The sequence below is a fragment of the Peromyscus eremicus genome, chromosome 22 (assembly GCF_949786415.1).
Source record: "Peromyscus eremicus chromosome 22, PerEre_H2_v1, whole genome shotgun sequence".
Taxonomy (NCBI): domain Eukaryota; kingdom Metazoa; phylum Chordata; class Mammalia; order Rodentia; family Cricetidae; genus Peromyscus; species Peromyscus eremicus.
In genome coordinates, this window is record NC_081437.1 from 22,279,356 (window position 1) to 22,302,215 (window position 22,860).

At 42.4% G+C, this 22,860-nt stretch overlaps 1 protein-coding gene across 2 annotated transcripts in view; it reads right to left on the minus strand.

The window, feature by feature from the left end:
- Babam2 (BRISC and BRCA1 A complex member 2) overlaps positions 1–22,860 on the minus strand; it is a 469,435-nt gene that overhangs the window by 271,194 nt on the left and 175,381 nt on the right. For both annotated transcript variants that reach the window (XM_059248525.1, XM_059248524.1), the window contains exon 4: positions 14,692–14,786. In XM_059248525.1, coding sequence (XP_059104508.1) covers positions 14,692–14,786 — 95 coding nt within the window. The remainder of the gene's footprint in view (positions 1–14,691; positions 14,787–22,860) is intronic.

Below are 22,860 nucleotides of genomic sequence, written 5' to 3' on the forward strand. Positions count from 1 at the left end.
TGTGATACACAGTAGTCATGATCAACTCTGATACTGTTTTACTAAAACTCCACTCCTTTCCAGTCTTAAGAGAAATAGGATCAATCCCAGTTGACAGACATGACACTTAAAATGATGAATTAATATGTGACTTTTTAGTAAGTTACTAGCCATAACCAACCAGTAGTTATTTATTCGTGGCAAGAAAATGTGAATTATGAAATCACAAGTAACCACTGTTTGTTTTGTGTACTTTTTTTGATTCTTTGTGGGTTTCACATCATGTTTTCTAATCCCACTCATCTCCCTGTCTCCTCACATTTGCCCTCTGCCCTTGCAACCCTTCCCCACCAATCAAAACCAAATTTAAAAGAAAAACCAAACCAAACCAAATTTAAAAAAAGAAGAAGAAGAATATGGTCGTGGAAGCTGTCGTGCGGCCCGCTGAGTCACACAGTTTACCCTTTTGTCCATTCGTCTTTACTTGCAAGTGTTCACTGCCGTGAGTCATTGGTCCGGCTGGATGTCCAGTTTTTGCTACACCGCAGATAATGGACTTTCACTGAGGCTCCTCTTGGATATCCTGTTGTTGTCTTATGTTAAGAGCTCCCCCACCGTTTTACTTCAGCGTGTTAAAGGACTCACTGTTTTCCTAGAGTAACAAACTTAAAGAAAAGGGAATTCTTGATGTTGATAGGCAACGAAGTGCTCCAGGACTTGGGTTAAGTCCACCGGAGAAAGGAGTGAAACCCTTATTTTCCTGGGGAGCCACTAACAATCAGAAGCAGATCAAATTATTCCAGATAGTTATACTGTTGTACTGGCTAGTTTTATGTCAACTTGATAAAGGTAAAGTCATCAGAGAGGAGAAAACTTCAGTTAAGAAAATGCCTCCCTAAGATCCAATGTAAGGCATTTTCTTAACTAGTGATTGATGGGGGAAAGTTCAGCTGATGGTGGGTGGGGCCATCCCTGGGCTGGTGGTCCTGGGTTCTATAAGAAAGCAGGCTGAGCAATCCATGAGGAGCAAGTCAGTAAGCAGCACCCTTCTGTGGCCTCTGCATCAGGTCCTGTCTCCAGGTTCCTGCCCTGCTTAAATTCCTGCCCTCACTGCTTTTGAGGATGAACTATGAGCAAAATAAACCCTCACTAAGATAACTTTCCTAGAAGAAATGCTTAACAATATATAAAGTTTGCAAATGAAAAGGTATGGAAGAATTTAAAGGATGTATGTGCATATGGCATAGACAGAGAAAACACCAAGAAAAAAGATAAATTCTAAAATGTTAAGACTCAGCTCTACAGTGTTTGGGATCATTGAGGGGTTTGTATGTCATGACACTTATATGAATTTTACATGTCATTAATAATACAAATACATATCCAGGAGTAGTGGGGCACAACTTTAATCCCAGCACTTGGAAGGTAGAAACAGGAGGATCTCTGTGAGTTCGAGCCAGCCTGGTCTCAAGTTCCAGGACAGCCAGAGCTACACAGTGAGACCCTGTCTCAAAACAAACTAACACATAATAATAATAATAATAATAATAATAATGCATTATCATACTATAAACATCGAACTCTTGAGAGGAGTTGTGGAGGAGACAGGAGGTGATAGAGGACACAAAGAGACACAGCTAAGAAGGATGTGGCCAGCCCTCATAACTGTTCACTGAGCGTCCTTTGGAAAAGAGTATTCATGAGCGGCAATGATTTATTCCCAACTCAGTAACTCATTTTCCCAAAAACATTTTTACAAATTCAGTCAAGTAAATCAAAACTGACAACATCTGCTAAATGTTTTATTTGCCTTTGGATTTCAAAAAATAACTTAGTTTGCCTTTTTCCATTTGTCTTATGGGAAGCAGCATTTTTAAGGTACCTTGTTTATACTTTCAAGACGCTCTGTTTCTCTACAACTATATTTAAAAGTCTTGTTTACAACACATGCTTTCAAAATTATGTGTGTGTGCATATTAACAGTCCCTAATCCACAATTGGCTGTGATAGCAACAGTTTTGGAGAAACAGATAAAATCATAAATCATAGTTTTTAAACCAAGAGCCCTTCACTATCTTCCTTAGGGAGGACATTTTAAAAAGGAGAAAAAAAGACACTAACTTTTTTCCTACCTCATAAAGGATATCTATAGCTAATAAGTTAAAATAGACAGACAAAAGTACTCATAGACCTTCACAGACACAAGTATCACAGACCTTCATAGACAGAAGAACTCATAGACTTTCTCAGAGAGAAGATCTTCACAGACAGAAGTACTCATAGACCTTCATGGACAGAAGAACTCACAGACCTTCATGGACGGAACTCACAGACCTTCATGGACGGAACTCACAGACCTTCATGGACAGAAGAACTCACAGACCTTCATGGACACAAGTACTCATAGACCTTCATGGACAGAAGAACTCACAGACCTTCATGGACAGAAGAACTCACAGACCTTTATGGACACAAGTACTCACAGACCTTCATGGACACAAGTACTCATAGACCTTCATGGACAGAAGAACTCACAGACCTTCATGGACAGAAGAACTCACAGACCTTCATGGACAAAGAACTCACAGACACAAGCACTTTCTGTTGCATCAGCACATAAACCAATTTCCCATCAAAATGTCTAGTTATTTTTTCACACTCACTTTGGTCATTTACTGACGGATCCATTATTATAAGCTGCACTCAACTCAGAAGAAGCAGAGCTGCCCTCTCTAAACAGAGTCATTACTTGACACCAGGAAAATCCACTGGGACTTAAGTATGAAGATTTCTATAATAAAAGAAGTACACTGCCATGGAACCTTTTTTATTCTTCCAAGGCTTGGCCAACACTTTGATTAGCATCTTATCTAATTAACTATAGTTAACTCTGTATTCTTTTTTCTCTGTGTGGATGTGTGTACATGCTCATGCCGGGAGTGGGTGGGTGTGCAGGTACAGATATAGGCATGTGGCAATCGGAGAACAACCTCAACCTTTCTTTTTCTTGGAGAAGGGTCCTCTGGTATCCTCAAGCTTTACTGAGCATAGTAAGCTAGCTGGCTAGCAAGCTCCACAGGTCCATCTGTCTCCAGCTCCCATCCCAGCATCTCTGATGTAAGAAGTCCAACCACTTCCCCTTGCTTTTTATTTGGGCTCTGGGGACCTGAACTCAGGTCCTGTGCTTTGAAGACACATACTTTACAGACTGAGCCATTGCCTCAGCTCTAATTCTGTGTTCTTACCAACAGGGTGGGTGGAACTCATGGTCGACTCAAGTCTTTATACATTTATACATTTGCTTTGAAAGTAAAGGATAAAAATGACATTTTCAAAGTAAAATGACATGTTCTAAAATAAAACTGACATGCTTCCTCGTGGGCTGTGGTGGCTTTGCACAGATTTGCACTCTGAACAAGGACAACCTGAAGCTTAGGCACAGCCCGGATACTTCTCTGGAGCCATCCGCTCTCTGTAGAGGCGAAAGCTGGTGAGACAGAGGACCTCAGAGAAGAGCTGACTGCTGCAGCCACGTCACCCAGAGCCATGTGCAAACTGGCCCTCAGGTAGACTGGGATCCAGCACTGCCCAGCCAAGTGCTGCTGTGGTGGCTTGGGGAAACCAGGACAAGGTCTGGCAGAGAGTGGAGAGATCTCAAATAAGCAGGGAGTTCCCCTCAAGACTTTGATGACTTGTGGTACAGCACAACACTGTTGAAATTTAAGAAAACTCCTCTGTGAAGCAGAGCTATCTGCAGTTATGCAAGACAAAATTGAAAATGTGGGTCCCCTGGGGGTAAAGATCTATACTGCTTGTGTGTTTAAATGGCTGATGAAAATTGATTTAAAAATACATAGGCAGCAAGGCATGTAGAACTGTCTCAAAAGACTGATCACTCCAGGCTTCAGGAATGACCTGAACAGGCTACTTCACAAACCAAAGTGGCCCTGCCTCAACTATAAACCACCCTCACTCAGCAAAGGCTCTGGCTTGGAATGATCAGCTGCCTATCAGCGAGGACAATTCTGTCTCTGTCTCTCTGTGTGTGTGTGTGTGTGTGTCATGGTCTCTCTGTGTGTCTGTCTCTCTGTCTCTGTCTCTGTCTCAGAAAATGGCATCCTCTGGAGCTGCCGCCATTTTGTAACTTGAATATCTGGTGTTTACGTCAACTACAAGAGCTACCAAACACAGAACCACGTGACTGATAAGGGGAAAAGGAGACAAAACATATGCTCAAGGATATCTCAGATATTAGAGTGAGCTCACAAGGACTTGAAAAGAAGCATGAGTGAGAAAATGAAGAAGACTCTGTAGACATGGAGGAAAGATAAATTCACCAGAGAACTAGATGTTGTAGCAAAGGATGAAATGGGAGAACTGAAGGCAAGCTGTGACTCACACTCAGGAGTGCCCAGGAACACTGAGGGCTGAGAGAAGCATCTCAGCAAGGCTCGGAGCGCCCTGGCTTCCCTGGCTTCGTGCCCAGAGAAGGGTCCAAGATGAGGGTTTGCTCGCCGGGTTCTGGTTAGGTATGCTTTTTGTTACAACATTAGCTAGAATAAAAATGACTTATTTCCCCATCTTTAAAAAAGAAAAGGATCAGATAAAACTGGAGACTAAAGAATGTTGTTCTCAAAATGAAGAAGTCATTACATCAGCTTAAGAAAACAAACTAATAAACTGGGAGATAAGCTGGGCGTTATCTAAATGTGCTCACTCATTTTTCACCGCTCACCTCCTCTAGCCACTCTTCTGCAAAGCAAGGCAGCTTTCCTTTGCTAGCCCAGGCAATGGCCAGCCTCTCCACACAGTGACATGGGAAGATTGCGGGCACAGTAGAGTGGGGAGCTTCGCGTCCTGAACACAGACCTGGCGGCCTCTCCATCTGGCTCCGATGGCGGTTATGGCACCCTGCGGTGCCCACTGGCCAGCTGTTTCACTGCACTGCACCCACCTCATTTCTACTGTCCGGCCCTAAAAGACCCAGTGGGCCACCAGCATCAGCTTTGGTTGACAACACCCACAAGGACGGTTGCCATCTTCCAGAGGGCTGTGGCCACACCTTCTTCCAACAAATAAATGCAAATTGTGGATTTGTTCCCTATTTGTTCCTGGGCCACAATAGGGAACAGAAAGGGGGTTTTAGGTTTGTTCCTTTGGGGGCACTCTCCTTTAGCCTCAAATAACTGTCTTCCACACTATTAGTCTTGTATTCCTTAGCACTCTCTTGCTTTGTTCAGTAATTAACAATTCTGTATATTAAAGGTTCCCTATTTAATTACTAGTGTAATTTCTATCACCGGACTAGACCCTGACTGATAGACTAGGAAAGCTGAGAAATCACTAACGGATCTATCCCCTACTTACAGCCAAGCAAGTCCACACTTGGTTAGGTACCATCAGGAATCCACGTCGCTGTTACTGAGAAAGGCAGAACATCCACAGCAGTGCCGTTCACAACAGCAGCAGATGAGAGGTGAAATCAGCCCAAATGTCTATCACCAGAAGAGATAAAGAAACTGTGGCGTGCTAATACAAGGGAATACTATCATCAATGAGCATGAAGAGTCACGACAATGATGGGAAGAAAAACTGTATGGGAGAGGGAAGAGAAAGAAGCCAGACATAATCAAACAAAATCATTTGATTTGATTTGATTTGTATGACCGTCAAAAAGGGTAAAATTAATACAATGCTATAAGCCAGTATAGTGTTCACTCTTAGGTGGGTGGGCCTAAGAGATGGAAGGGAGTGTGAGCAGAGCTTCCAGATGTGGGGAATGTTCTATTTCCTCATCTGGATCCTAGTTCAGTTTTTGGAAACTCACCATGCTCATACTTTGGACTTGTGTTCTCTTCTCTGTGTGTTATTCATCACTAATGGTTACATTAGTCTTATGAATACTCAGATGAGGGGTTAGGGATTTAGCTCAGGATACAATGCTTGCCTAGCCAGCATACAGCCCTGGGTTCAGTTCCCTAGCACTGAAAACAGTACAAATAAACAGACACTCAGCTGATATGTCTCTAATGTCCTAAGGCTTACCATGCATGGACAAATTTGCAAAAGGTCCTTATCTTGGTTCTCACAGTAGACATGCTTATACTTCCCTCCCTACACTCGCCACCCGACCATGCAAATCTCTTACTTATCTGTCTTAAGCACATGTCCAGCTTGAGGGTCAAAGATGAATCCTTTACAAGTCTCAAACGGCACATGAAACCGTAGGAAATAAAGCTGAGAAAAATGAGAGTCTTCCATGTTAACAGAGGTCCAGGTACTTGGAAGTATGCAGGTTTTCTACGCAACTGATTGGCATTTTTCAGTAGTATGATATGCAGACCATTTCAGCTCTGTACATTTGACGTGTATTTCAAGCACACAGGGGCAGGTAACTAACTACCTTATAGGAACCTGTTCAAAGAGTGTCATTTTGTAGACAGCACTGTGAGACGCCACAGAGGAAAAGCAAGACGGCTGAACAAACTGGCATTCCACGTGAGTAGAACTGCCCATGGAGGACTCAAGCAGTCAGGGGACACTAACATCAGCGGCTCTGGCCTCACGACCCTGAAAAGCTTGTCCCTGGCACTAAGTCACCCCGCCTTCACACCAGGAAGTCACAGCACTGTTCTCCCATCCTCTGAGAACTGCCACGTGCTCTTCACATTCAGATTTATGATCCAACTTCCCTCCTTTATGCAACCTCGTTTTGAATTAAAATGAATTATCATTATTACTTTGGGGAAAAGAATTTCAAAACAGCCTTGGAGGCGGCTGAGCATACCACAGAGTGGTGCAAGACTGGGCTGAAAAGCAATACTTTAGGAGTTCTGGTAACTGATTTCTGCCCTCCAAATTTTTCTAGCACTACAATTTTTTCCTAATATTTTCTAATTATATCAAAAGTCTACATCCTGGTTTTAGAAATCAGCAAAGTTATGACTACATAACCTCAAAGGAAACTTATTCCTCTAATAAGCATGTCCTATGCATCTCTAGCAGAAGCAAACTAATCTAGTCTCTGCTAATGTTGCCTTCCAGGCTGGGAAAGACACAAGCACAATCTCTACCCCAACTGTCTCAGGACTGTACTGTTCAACAATAAAAGTCCTGCATCTCACAATTACCAGTCTCGGGCAAATCAGGGGAGTTGGTCACCCTAGGAAAGACAGACACCAAATAAGCAACTAAAAATTACTGTACGGTAGTAAGTGAAATCAAGAAAGAGTGTGGTACAGGTCAGAGACTCTGTTACAGCTCTGAGTAGAGAACTCGCAGAAGGCATTTTTAATATGGTACCTGAAGGAAGGAGGGGCAAGCTATTCAGGTGCCTGGGAGACAGAGTTCAGGCAGAAACGAAATGAAAATAGCATGTGGCAAATGAAGAGGTCCTAAGACGTAGTGTGTTGAGCATGTGAAGAGGCCTCTGCAGCTGGAGGGTCAGCAGTCAGTAAAGAACAGTGTGGAAGGGAGAGAGATTAGGGAAGCTATTGGGTGTCAGCCACATATATCTGCCATCACTTAGTCTCAGCCCGCGATTTCCAACCTAGGAGAATATTCCTTCTCATTATAATGGAGCCTCTGCCTTTTTATTGAACATCTTTTCTTCTCATATAATATATACATATACATTATACTTGTGTATAAATCCCCTATTTAACTATCCCATAGGACTCCTTTATAACAATTATTCCAACCTTTATATAATACCTCAGTGTACTGTCTTCCTGTATCTACATCTTACCTCCCTAAAACTCAGCCTCTTTGAGTTCAAGTCCATATTATACAGCACTGAACACATGCAAAATCAAAAGCTACAAGTAGGTATGAAGTTCATTAATTTGCCTTTTGTTATTTTATACGCTTTTTTGTAAGTGCAGCCACCAAAGAGCCATGCCTCACACATACTATGACACATGGCCAGGAGCAGCAGAATGGAACATGAGGACAAAATGACCACTGGCAAAGCAGTCTGCAGTACAGAGCTATCTCTGGATCAGCAAACGCTCTGGTTAAGGTACAAAAGAGCAAACAGGAAAAAGCTCTCAGCAAAGAGCCCCCCTTGAAAAGATATCTCTAAATTTCCATGGCATGAAAAAGTTTCCATGACCAACCCCCAAGCCATCTAAACTCTCCCCTCTACAATGTACTGTTGGTTTTATTTTGATAATTTCCCTAAGCAATAAAATAAAGATTGGGGTCTATCTACCCAACTACCCATGGAACACACCTAAAGCCCAGGTCTCAGGTCAATCGCCTGGAGCTCTGTATCATAATTTTTAATTAATGCTAATTAAATGGTTTGATGAATGAATTATTACCTTATACAATATAAATCCATGAGGTAATCTTACTAGAATTTATGAGTGTTAACTTAAGTGCAACTTTCCATTACAATCTTGAATCTATTACTATGCTGTTTCCATTTCTGTCTTAGGAAATGCTTTAAGCTTCATTTTGAGATGAAGGGAAAGCAGTGTTACCATTTTATAATCACATCTCAAGGTCTCAAAATATGCACTGAGCCAGCTTCCCCAACATATTGGTCTGCCTCAAAAAGGCAGAAAAATGTTTTTAAAATGTGAAAAAAATTTGCTTGGTAGAGAAAAAATCTTACACTAAGATCTTACACTGTAGATGTCACAGTATATGACCAATATTTAAAAAATCAATTGTGTTTCTACATTGCCACAATATAAAACCAGAAACTAAAATAAGAAATAATTTTCATTTATAGCAGCACCAAAAAGAGTAGCTAAAGCATACATGTAAAACTCACACTCCCCAAATGACAAAACACCGTAAAAAAGAATTCAAGAAAGTGTAAATAAACGAAACGACATTCCACAGTGTTCCCAATTACAAACACTTGACACTACCCAGAGGCAAGAATGCCCAGAGTCACCTGCGATTCAGTACAATCCCTATCAAAATCCCAGCTGGACTCTGCAGACATTCACGAGCTGACCTAAAATTTATACAGCAATGCAAGGACCCACAACAGTCAAGACCGTCCTGCAAAGAACAATGATGGAAAAGTCCATTCCCCAGTTTCCAGACTGATTACAGAATCGATAAACACACACACTGACCAATGAAACAAAAGTAAGAACGCAAAATACTCCCTCACATCTACTATCAACTTAGGGATAATAAAATGCCAACAAGATTCAATGAGGGAAACACATCCTTCCTAATGAACAGTACCAGCATATCTAAATATCCACTTAAAAATAAAGCTGGGCATCAACCCCATACCATACACAAAAATGAACCCCAAATGGGTCAAATATCTAAGTACGACAGCAAAAATAATAAAACTCTTCAAAAAAAGTATTAGATTAAATCTTTATAATCTTGAATTAGGCAATGGTTTGATTATAAAACCAAAAGCACTGGCAACAAGAGAAAAACAGATAAGTTTAAATTCATCAAAATTTAAAACTTTTCTTTAAAGGACAGTGCCTATCGAGATAGGTCAGGCAGTAAGGTGCATGAACTCAGATACATGAGGCTATGAGTTCGGGTCCCTAGCATTTATGTAAAAGCCAAGCCCCACCCCATGTCCCTGTTGCCCCAGAACAGGCAGGATGGAGACAGTGGATCCAGCAGAAATGATGAGCTCTGGGTTCAAGGAGAGACCCTCTCTCAAAAAGTAAGGCAGGGACACAAGATGCCTAAGCTGACAGCTGGCCTCTACAAATGCACACACCGGCAAGCACACACATACACATGTACACACAACAGTACCTAGGAAGCAAAAAGACAATCCACAGAATGGGGGGAAAAATTCTGGCCGATCGTGTACAGGATGAAGAACTTATACCAAAAATATATGGAGAAAAAAAGAAAAAAAAAAATCAATGTACAAATAGGCAAAGGATCTTTTGTTTGTTTGTTTTTGTTTTTTGTTTTTTCGAGACAGGGTTTCTCTGTGTAGTTTTGCACCTTTCCTGGAACTTACTTTGTAGACCAGGCTGGCCTCAAACTCACAGAGATCTGCCTGGTTCTGCCTCTCAAATGCTGGGATTAAAGGCGTGCACCACCACTGCCTATCCAGCAAAGGATCTTAAGAGACATTCTCCAAAGAATGTCAAGAAAAACATGCAAAGATGCTCAAATCATTCCTCATCAAAACCCAAACCACAAGGAGCTACTATTTACTCAATACTACCAATAATGACTAACATGTATTAGTGAGGACCCAGAGCAACCAGAACACTTATATACTACTCTAGCTAGGAATACAAAATAGTACAACCCATTTTGAAGACAGTTCATGCATTTAAAAATTTACTATTTGGTCCTATAATTCTACTCCTAGGGATATAGCCAAGAAAAACAAAAGGATGCCCATACAATTTCAGAAGTTGCAACAACCAAAACATGGAAACAACCCTAATGGTTATCAACTGGCAAAGGAATAAATAAAATGTGATATACACATATAATGGAATATTATTTGACAATAAAAAAATAAGTGTGCCTAGTGAAAATAGTCAGAAAGGACTATATGTGTGTCTATTTCAAGACAGGGCTTCTCTGTGCAGTCCTGACTGTCCTGGAATTCACTCTGTAGACCAGGCTGGCCTTGAACTCAGAGGTCCACCTACCTCTGCCTCCCAAGTGCTGGGATTAAAGGCAGGCACCACCACAGCCTGGCTGAAATTATTTCTATTTACATGAAATGTTCAAAATAAGCAAATCCCATAAAAACAGAATACAAATTCGTGTGTTGCCCGGGGTGGGATGGATAGGCCAGTAACTGCTGATCGGTCTGGCATTTCTTTGCAGTATGATGACAAGATGCTGTAATTTGTGGTGACAGTTGCACAACTCAACAAAGAGATGAAAAACCACTGAATTAGTACTTTAAATAGGTGAATCGTGTGGCACACAAACTATGTGTCATAAAGTTGTTTTTAAAATTATCTACATATGTATGTACGTATGCTATCCCCTAAATAGAAAACAGTACCTCAGTAGAGCAATGTTGAGCAAAGGCAAAGGACTCTGTGTTATGATGTTACTAGACGATTCAGTCAGTGGTTCCCAGCACAGTTCAGACTGCTACCTATAAATAGCCCAGAAGACTGACAATCCTGGGGTTCTCCAGAGTACCTATTCTGGGTCTAGTGGTGAAGCTAGAATCGTGACAGGTTTCCAAATTAATCTAGCATGTATCCAGACTTGGAACTTGGGGCCACTAAGGCCTTTGTTCGGTGTCTTCCTGATTCTGGGGCGTCCGAGATGCTTCTGGCCCTAGTATAGATCCTAACATTCTACACCCACTGATTCCTTCCATGAAGAGTGTGAGCTGATGTCTCTTTCCTGCACCCATGTCCCTTATTTGACATGTCCCATGTCGCTTGTTGCGGAAGAGCCAGTTTAAATAAGTAGAATAAACTTCTCTAAAACTATGTTTCTCAAGCTGGACCATATTGGAGAGTTCACATTTTTCTTAACCATTATAATTTAATATGTTTTTACATTAGAAATACAGACATACCACAGAATCAGATGCATTTTTCTCATGAATTTTAATGATGAAGCCCAATAACTCAAAGCAAATTTCCTACTTGCCAAAGGACACACTGTGGACTGTGGTCCCAGATTGTAGGGGTGCAAACTCCCCTTGTATACTTGGTACTTCTGGTAGAAAATCTTGAGAAGTCAGGACTTTTCCCACCCCACAGGTAATAAGATGAAATTCCCTTTCATTCAACATGTAGACAAGTCAGCTGGGCTAGTCGTTCAAGGGAAGAGGAGGGAAGTCTGGGTTGAACACAAAACTAAAGACTAACCTATTAACCCTGAGTGACAAGTCCCTGGGGGCGGGATGTGCCTAGAGGAGAGGCTGCTGGGGGTCAGGGTTACAGTTTAGCCTGCCCTAGTGTTTCAACCAGCCAGGTATCAAGTGTGCACCTTCACAAGTGTGCACCTTCACAAGTGTGCTGTGACTGCCTCGCTGGCTTGTCTGACCCACTCACTGGTTCATGAAGTAAGCCTTCCTGAGGCTCTCCATCAATTATCACCAGGGAGAAAGTGCTCCCCTGAATTTGCAATCTTCCTCTTGGATCCAGTACACTGTTAGTTGCACACACACACACACACACACACACACACACACACACACACACACTGTTCATTTTCAGCTTATTTCTCAAAAGCATCTATGAGAACTTCACTCAGAAGAGTGGAATTACCATACCAGTTCTGCTACAGAATTCTATAAATCTACTACTAGAGTTCCTTCAGTACTAAAATAGAAGAGTGGAATACGATGAATCTTAGGGCCCTTTCTAGCTCTTAAATTCTCCATTCACCGAGCTTGCCAATACTGAAGATATACACTGTAAATTTTAAAGTCAATTCCAAAAACAGGCTGCGAACACTCTTCCTTATCCTCTTCATCCCAGTGGTCTCTCTCGGATTATCTTACGCTTTCTCTCTGCTGTAGATTTTATTTCAACACTGCTCAGTCTGGTCTTGAAACACATTTCCATCAGGTAGTTGTTGTTCTGTTCTGCCTTCAGTGGCTCTTGGCCAGCATTTGATGCACCCCACCAACGTCCCTGTGCTGGCTACTTTTATGTCAACTGGACACAAGCTAGAGTCATCTGGGTGGAAGGACTCTCAACTCAGAGAATGTCTCCAGTAGATTGGCTCATAGGCAAGCCTGTGGAGCACTTTCTTGATTAGTGACTGATGTGGGAGGGCCCAGACCACTGTGGGTGGCGCCATCCAATGGGTAGACAGGCTGGGGTGTGTTAAAGAGCAAGCTGAGCAAGTCATGAGCAAGTCCAATAGGCAGCACTCCTCCATAGCCTCTACATTAGTTTCTGCCTCCAAGTTCCTGCCTGGGGTTCTCACTCCATTCCCTGGATGACAGTTATAAGCTTATAAGGTAAGATACACCCTTTCCTCCCCAAGTTGCTTTTAGTCATGCTGTTTTATAATGATAGAAACCCCACGACACCACCAAATGCACCTAAGCTTTGTGGCTCTGTTTTACATGAACATACACCTCAGCAAATCTATCAGTGCCCTTTTCTCCAACACATCATATGAACCACAGCTACAAATTTACTTCAGTCATGCACCTACCTGAATTCTCTCATACTTCCTTCTTTCCCTTCACTTTTGAAGGCCAAGGACAAACATCACCTCTACACAGTTTTCTCTGAACATCTACTGTAAATTCTAGGACACTTAAGAGTATGTTTCTTTGGCATCTGGTGTACGTCTCCCTCCACTGGGCAGATTTCAGACAGGGAAGGACTCTACAGTAGTGCTTAGCTCACATCTACTGCAGGTGGGCCTCTCAATTTTAATATGGGGTAGATGCCAACCCTATGGCTTCTGAGAAAGCAGCATTTAACAAGAAAAGTTTTTTTAATCAAACAAAAGTTTATGTACAATTATTAAAAACCTTTCAATCCCTCTCCTGCCAATAGTATTCTCACAACTGTGTGAAATTTAATGTAATTCTTTAGGCTTCAGCTAGTACCTCACTGTCTTAGTTAGGGTTTCTAGTGCAGTGAAGAGACACCATGACCACGGCAACTGTTATAAAGGAAAACATTTCACTGAAGTGCAGTGGTGGCTCATAGTTCAGAAGTTCAGTCCATTATCATCATGGCAGGACATGGCAGCATGCAGGCAGACATGGTACTGGAGAAGTAGCTGCTACATGTTAATGTGCAGGAAACAGGAAGTAGACTGTCTCACTGGGTGTGACTTGAGATATATGGGACCTCAAAGCCCGCCTCCATAGTGACATACTTCCTCCAACAAGACCACACCTACTCCAACAAGACCACACCTACTCCAACAAGGCCACATCTCCTAACAGTGCCACTCCCTTTGGGGGCCATTTTCTTTCAAACCACAACACTCGACTCTAAATGGGAGATGGAGGAGTGGGAGACTTCCAAAGTAAGTCATTAAACCATCAAATAAACAGTTTGAATGAACCAAAAAATAAAATCCAGAAAACAAACTAAGAAAATAGTTTCAATCAACAATTAAACCTCTTTGAAGAGTATAGCTATTCCCCAGACTTGAATTTGGAAAATGAAAGAAAGAAACATTTAAACAAAATGGCACCCACTCTTCATCAGTCATGCAGAAAACCCAACTGTTAAATAAACTGTGTATGCTCTGACAGGTACCATGACCCCTTGCCCCTAATGGTAAGTCTTCTTGCTTTAATTCCAGAAATGTTGTATTTCGATTACAAGGTTTGGGTCTGGCTTAATACAAAACATTCAATCTAGTCTTTCCCTTGTGGTGACACTAAGATTACAGACATGAATGTCCACGTTTGTCACCTTTACTTCCCCAAAAAAGAAAAGAAAAAAGAAAGAAAAGCCTCCTAAAAAGCCAAGAAACACTATTCTAACCAGCATTTTGTTGAATGCTAGTAAACACTGGAAAACTGACTGCAGGCATGAACTGTCATATTGAAACAAAGAAAATGTCTTCAATGTGGCTTTAAGTTGAAGAAAAATTACTTCAATCAATACTGTAGAATTAATTTGAAATGGTCCCAAAGTAAAACTATGATGAAAAACCTCTCTTCTCCAACATACATGAAGAGTTGCATTTCTTTCATGAAGGTGGAAAACCACAATTGACTACAATTATCAAATGCCAATGTTGTTTTCTTTTCGACAAGGACCAGGAGAGTGAGCCTACAGTACTCACGTGTAGAGCAGAGGGGTCTGGCAGGAACTCGGCATCCTCTCCAAAGATGAAATCAGGGGGCAGCTCTGGGTACTGAGCATTGAAAATGATGTCCCCTGAAATGTAGAAAAGTGACAGGCTCTTCTTATTCCCTTGCAAATGGTCAAACATTCTGAAGAATGCATCAGAAAAACTTGAAGAAACTTATATTTAGTTTAAGAAACAAATCTGAAAAGTACTTTCTGAATGATTAATTCTTCAGATAAAAGAAGTGATATCCTCTTTGAAATTACCACCCACAATAAGCAATCAAAAAAGTGCAATACACTATGAATATAAATACCCTAGTGGGAAAGTAGAAGCAGCCCCATGCAACACACATGCTGATTATTTTTTACAGGAAACACAACTGTCCAATCACTGCCTGCTAATTAAGAAGACTTTACTAAAAACTGATTCTGTATAAACACAGTCTTTGCCTTGTAGAAATTAAACATGCATACCTCTGAAATAATGGAAAGAGCATCTGGCTTGACGTCAAATAGGCCTACTTATATTTTCAGGGTTCCCTAATCATTATTAACTCAGAGACCTTCGGAAGGCTTTGACCACTTACCCTTCAGTAAACAAGTGGTACAGTGGTACAATGGTACAGTGGTATGGTGGTGCGGTGGCGAAGTGGTACGGTGGTGTGGTGGTACTGTGGTGCAGTGGTACTGTGGTAAAGTGGTGCAGTGGTACTGGTGCGGTGGTGCAGTGGTATCGTGGTACAGTGGTACGGTGGTACTGTGGTGCAGTGGTACAGTGGTGCAGTGGTGTAGTGGTACTGGTACAGTGGTACTGTGGTACTGTGGTGCAGTGGTATGGTGGTACAGTGGTACTGTGGTGCAGTGGTGCAGTGATACTGTGGTACTGTGGTGCCATGGTACAGTGGTGCAGTGGCACTGTGGTACTGTGGTGCAGTGGTGCAGTGGTACAGTGCTACTGTGATGCCATGGCACAGTGGTACTGTGGTGCAGTGGTACTGTGGTGCCGTGGTGCAGTGGTACTGTGGTACAATGGTACTGTGGTGCAGTGCTGCAGTGGTACTGTGGTACAATGGTACTGTGGTGCCATGGTGCAGTGGTGCAGTGGTACTGGTGCAGTGGTACTGTGGTACAGTGGTACAGTGATGCAGTGGTGCAGTGGTACTGTGGTGCCGTGGTTCAGTGGTACTGTGGTGCCGTGGTGCAGTGGTACTGTGGTGCCATGGTACTGTGGTGCAGTGGTGCAGTTGTGCAGTGGTACTGGTGAAGTGGTGCAGTGGTACTGGTGAAGTGGTGCAGTGGTGCAGTGGTGCAGTGGTACTGTGGTGCCGTGGTGCAGTGTTTCTGGTGCAGTGGTGCCGTGGTGCAGTGGTACTGTGGTACAATGGTACTGTGGTGCAGTGGTGCAGTGGTACTGTGGTGAAGTGGTGCAGTGGTGCAGTGGTACTGGTGCAGTGGTGCAGTGGCACTGTGGTGCAGTGGTACGGTGGTACGGTGGTACAGTGGTACTGGTGCAGTGGTGCAGTGGTGCCGTGGTGCCGTGGTACTGTGGTGCAGTGGTGCTGGTGCAGTGGTGCAGTGGTGCAGTGGTACAGACATAACAGACCTACTGTGTAAAGCAAAGGAGGCAATGTACTCAGCACCATGTCTGGCATTCAGTAGGCTCTCAACAAGCCATAGAGAAGTATCATGTTGACAGTGGTGATGTTCTTAAACATGAAACAGGATTCGGAGTGTCAAGAGCACATAGTGTTGTAAAGTCAACCTGTCTGTTTCTTTCTGTCTCCTTATTCAGCTCCTGTGTTCTCTCTAGTCACCCCAAACTTCAGTCCCCATCTTTCTGCTAATACTAACCAGCAGATTGGTTAGCACACACTCTAACACACACTGGGCTCTAAGTATTTCATGGTGTGCATATTTCTGTACGCATACACAACACAGTTGTCAGTCCACTCACTTCCACTGTTCAAAGGATAAGATTTACATAATGCGACCCAAAATGAACATTCTGGCTTCAGTTCTAAATTGAGCCTTACATCTGTATGCACTAGGCATTTCACATCAGGCTCAGCAAGCATAAAGATGTGATTGTGATGGTCCATGCTCTCATACTCTAGAGCATAAGCCATCTCAATAGTTCCTCCAAATGACCCCACCATGGACTGTCCCTGCTGCTCACAGCTCTGTCCAAGCCCAGATCAGCCTGTCCACACATTCATACTTTCACTGAATAACGAACTGGGCTTTGCTCTAGTGACTACACTCGGCACTAAAACCAAAGAATTCTGCTAATAAAAACTGAAACACCAAAATTAACAAAATCATACCCTCTTAAATGGTATCCTAGTTCCAGCTGCCCTCTGGCCCACAGTATACACTAATCCACAAGTAAATCTTACTGAAGTACTGTATTGCCTGAAAACTTGCAACTCAAATAATTTCAATAATTCTCTCCTGCTCAATATGATAAAAGCAACCCTTACAAGCTGGTATTTAAGGCCTCCACAATATGATGTTCCTCCCTACTTCGCCCTTCTGTCGATCTACAAGCCAATACAAACCATCTATTTTGGCCATTCTGATCAACTCAATGCCTTCCCAATGCTATGGCACCTGGGTCAAATGGCCCTCCTCTTACTCAGCTTTTACACTGCATGTGACCCACTCGAATTACCTTCTCCTGCATAGTGCCCCTCTTCATAAATCTACAAAATACTGATCACTGCTGCTTCTGAAATTCATCAATACTGCTTGGCTACAACACTGCTTGAATAACTGACTATAGTCTTATACTATTTTATGGCTCTATTAATTTTAAAAATTACGGTAAGCAGGAGCTACATATGAGGCACCACGATACACTCTCTTAATTCAAAAATAGTCATCCTCAAAGGGTTCACATTTAGTGCTGAAGATAAGAACAGCACAGAACCTTCCAGACACAAGAGGACTGATGTCCACGTGAACTCAAAGACTGCGGCAGCATACACACTGCCTGTACAGGTCTAAGCCGGATAGAATCTCGGTGCTGAGAGGGGAAGTGGACACAGGCCTCACCCCTAACCTCCACTCCAACTGACAGCCACACACACACACACCACACACACAGACAGAGTTTTCTCCAATGGAGTCTCACTGGGGATACACACCACACTTACGGGCAGACCCCATGCCCAGCAGTGGATGGTCAACACAAGACAAACTCAATGGTATTCCTGTCTCACACTGCTTTGTCTAGGCATTTTTCTCCTACAGGTCTTTTGCTTGATATAGTATGGTTTCTAATGCCGTGTCTTTGTGGAATTCTCTGTGTGAATGTGTCTCTGTGTCTATACATGTTTCTTATGCTTTTTTCCCACATTGGCTCTTTTTTTCCCCCTGTTCATTGTTTGTTTTGGCCTATTCAAGCTTGTTTTTTTTTTTTTTCATTTTATCTCTTTTTAAGTGCTCATGTGTTTTCTAATGAGAGAGAACATGAAAGGGTGTAGATTTGGGTGAGTGGGGAGGTAGGAAGTAGCTGGGAAGAGTTGGGAGAGGGGAAACCCTAATCAGAATATATTATATGGGGAAAAAAACTATTTTCAACTTTTAAAATGTTAACCAAGGAAAGAGGGAAGGAAGAGAGGGAGGGAGGGAGGAAGGAAGGAAGAAAGGGAGGGAAGTAGACAGGCAGAGAATTACCTACAAACAGTAGATGGTAAGTACACATACTTGATCTTCCTACATATATCGCAAGCATCCAGAGAATGAATGTGTTCCTATGCTCATTTCGTGTCTCTCACAAGGCAAAGTGCAGCTCACAGAGAATCTATTTTAGAAATGCTCCAAATATAAAGAGGGGCCTCTCTTCTCTGAACGGATATCTAAGTACTGAGAAAACCTACAGTAACTACCAAAGCACAGCAGAGTTACATCCAGACTTCCAGGAGGGACGAAGCTTAAGGAAGAAAATGCACCTACAGGAGGTGGATGCGGAATCAAACTATCAAAAGTAATACAACCACCACCTCCTTTATAAACCTTCGCTACCACTATTCCAACTGCCAAGTACTTCAAAAGTGCTAGGTCCAAGCACGGACAAGAATCTCTAGAAGAGACAGTATGAATGTCCTCATCATTTATTCTATCCACATATACCAGCAAGCATGAATCCTTAAGAAAAGCACACAATGCATTAGAAATGTGTCTCAGGCTGCTTACTTAATCATTTTTACAATGTTTTTCATTAAGTTAATAGAACATCAGACCTTTTGGGGAAAGCCAAGCTAGAAGGTACTGGGAATTAATGCTCAGAAACCAACATGCTAAATTCCAACACAAAGGCTTGGAGCGGCAGGGCTCAGTGGAAAACCACTTGCCCAGAATTGTTGGTTCTATTTCAGTGCTGTACTGGATGCTTTAGCCAGGGCAGAAAAGGGAGATAAACAGCATTTTTCTGGGAGAAAAAAGAAAAAAAAAAGGAGCCAAAAAACTTCTCCCCATAGATGATACAGTCCAGCATATGGTAAATCTTTGCAAATCCATGAAAATACTATATGAACTAATAAGCAGTTTCAGAGAGATTTCCAGACACAAGACAAATTGGGAAGGGGTGGGGGGAGACTCTATTACTGTAGCAAGGAACAACCCAAATTATTTAAGAAAACAATCCCATTTACAGTTGCATCAAAAAGTTTGCTTACAAACAAATTTAAGGATGAACTTTATACACTGGAAACCATAAAGCACTGTTAAAGGAAATGGCAAAAGGTCTAAGTGAAGGAACAGTGTCTTCACATCTCAGAACACTTAATGTTGCTAAGGGGAAATACTATGCAAGCTGATTACAGCTTTCACACAAAATCCCCAACAGATTCTCTGCAGAAATTGAAAGGCCAATTCTAAAAGTCATATAGAAATGCAAGACTTCCAGGTAGCCAAAAAGAATCTTGAAAGTGAGGGAGAGACAGAAAAGAAGGGAAGGATTCCTCTTTCTCAATTTCCAAAGCTGTTACAAGGTCACGGCAACTGGGGAATGCAATCCTGGGTATCAACAGACATCAACCACTAGAATTCAGACTGTAAGTCAGTGTTCTGCGGGCATGGTAGCACATGGTTATCTACCAGCACTTGAGAAACAGAGGGAGGAAGACTGGGAGTTCAAGGCAATCTCAGCCACACAGCAAGTTCTAAGCTAGTTTTGGCTACATGACACCATATCTTTAATAAAGAAATAAATATTTTCACTCTTAAGGTCAACTGATTCTTCATAGAGCTGCAAGGCAATTCGATCTCCCCCCTCCTCCCCCCCCCACAAGTTATTTTGCTTTCTTGCATCCATTAGGATAGCAACTATTAGAAAAGCAAGAACAAAACACACACACACACACACAAAAAAAAAAAAAAAAAAGTGTAGAGGAAGCCGCCGAGAAGCCCAAACCCTTACGCAGTGTTGGTAGGAGTGTAACGTAATGTTACTGCTACGGGTAACTGCAGAATGGTGGTCTTTAAAAAATTAAAAATAGATTATCATATGATCCAACAATCCCACTTCTGGGCATATAACACCCTCCAATTAAAAATAAGAGCTCAAAGATTTATTTGTTTGTGGCAGCATGATTCACAACAGACAGAATGGAAGCAGCCCAAGTGCCCATCAACAGATGAATGAATAAAAAATATGTCATACAATGGGCCATTATTCAGCCTTAAAAGAAAGTAAATTCTGACATATACTATGCCATGGATGAACCTTCAAGACACTATGGCAAGTTAAGTAAATTAAAAGACAAATATTATGCCTCATAGGAAGCAGAATGGTAGTTGCCAGTGGCTGGGAAGAGGAGACAAGCAGGAGTTTCTGTGTCATGGTATCAAGTCTGTTTCACACAGTGAACAAGTTCTGTGACTGTATTTAATAATATTGAAACAGATACTTAAACCTTGAATCTAGGACCTGGATACTGTGACACATACCTGTAACCCCAGCCTTTGGAAGCCAGGCAGGAAGATCCTGGGCTGGGGGCCAGCATGAGCTAACATCATTTTTGAAGCTAACTTGGGCTACATAGCATGACCTTGTCTCAAAAGTCACAATTTTTAAAAAAAAAAAAAAAAAAAAACTGTTAAGCTGGGTGTAGAACACAACAATAACCAGCCTTGGGAGTCTGAAGCAGGAGGATTGTGATCTGAGGTCTGCCTAGGTGTCTTAGTTAGGGTTTCTAATGCCGTGAAAAGACCATGACCACAGCACTCTTACAGGAAAACATTTAATTGATGTGGTGGCTTACAGTTTCAGAGGTTTAGTCCACTATCATCACGGTGGGGAGCATGGTTGCTGGGGGTATGGTGGTGCGCAGGCAGACATGGTGCTGGAGAATTCTACATCTTGATCCAAACGCAATGGGAAGTGAACGGTCTCACTGGGCGTGGCTTGGGCATATATGAGACCTCAAAGCCCTCTTCCACAGTGACATACTTCCTCCAACAAGGCCACAACTCCTAACAATGTCACTCCCTTTGGGGGCCATTTTCTTTCAAACCACCACACTAAGCTACATAGCAACCTCTAGTCAGGCCGAAGCTCCATAATAAGATACTGCACCATCCACCCCCAAAGAAAGGAATGTATTTAGGGGATGGGGTGCTCAATAGTAGAGTGCTAGCCACTTGTCTAATGTAGGAAGCTCTCAGTTTTATCTCAAGCACTGAAAAAGAAACTTGTTTAAGACAGAAAAGCATGCACTGCTCTTCGAGAGGACCCAGTTCAGCTGCCAATACCCACAGTGGGCAGCAGCAGCACCTGTAACTCCGGTTTCAGGGGACCTTGGCCAGAGTCCACACACAAGTGGTATATACTCCTGCGGATCTACACCTATACATGTAAATAACAATACAAATAAAATCATTTCTAAAGTACCTTTTCAACAAATATCGTTGAAAAACTAGATAGCCAATGTATCGAGCGGGCCCTATTTTTACATAATATAGAAAACCTAACACAAAATGGATCAAAAATGAAAAAAAAAATATTTTATGAAGCTTGAGAATGAATCCTCGAAGCACTGAATCCGACAGTCTCTTCTGTAGTGGTTAATTTTAGGCTTACATGGAGGAATAGCTGGAAAACTGTTAAAGTGTGAGTTCTGGGTGTTTCTGTATTTGTCTACAGGGGACTGACATGTTGATCTGAGTAGACTAAGTGGGGATCTAGCAAGACTTACAACAGCATCCTCTGGGGTCTCTGTCCTTTGGCCTGACCCTGAGAATTGCATCATTAGCATCTCCAGTTCTGGAGCTTTCTAAATGGGCCTGGGCCATGCTACGGGCCAGCATCCTGTAGCCATAGGGAATAGACAGTCTGTTGCAGAACCTGCCAACCTTTGTGCTCACTTGGGTCAGTTCTCCAAAGAAATCCCCTCTGTGAATCTGGACATCCTGTTGATTCTGACCCTCTGCAAACTCTGTTTCTTCCACCCAAAAGCAAATCAAGCAACACCACCAACAAAATTATCTTAAATCATACCTCATCAAAATGAAAAGCTAATGTCCTACAGGGAACATTACCCAGAAAGTAAAAAGCCCATAAAATGGGAGAAAACTTTGGCAAGCAATGGATCTGATAAGGAATATACAGAATATATACAGAGGCATATAAAAATATGCAGACTAGCGACTAGGGATACCACGATAAATGAAGACCCATGGGAATAGGAAGAAGCAGAGTGCTAGAGAGGTCCCCAGAAATCCACAAAGATGACTCCACAATGGAATACTGGCAGGTCAAGAGAAAGCCCGAACTGACCTACTCTGGTGATTGGATGGCCGAACACCCTAACTGTCATGCTAGAACTCTCATCCAGTGACTGATGGAAGCAGATGCAGAGATCCACAGCCAAGCCTCAGGTGGAGCAGGAGTCCAATCGGTGAGAGAGAGGAGGGATTATATAAGCAAGAGATATTGAGACCATGATTGGAAAAAGCACAGGGACAAATAGCCAAACTAGTGGAAACACATGAACTGTGAACCAATAGCTGAGGAGCCCCATGGAACTGGACCAGGCCCTCTGGATAAGTGAGACAGTTGATCAGCTTGAACTATTTAGGAGGCCCCCAGGCAGTGGGACCAGGACCTGTCCTTAGTGCATGAGCTGGCTGTTTGGAACCTAGGGCCTATCCTGAGACC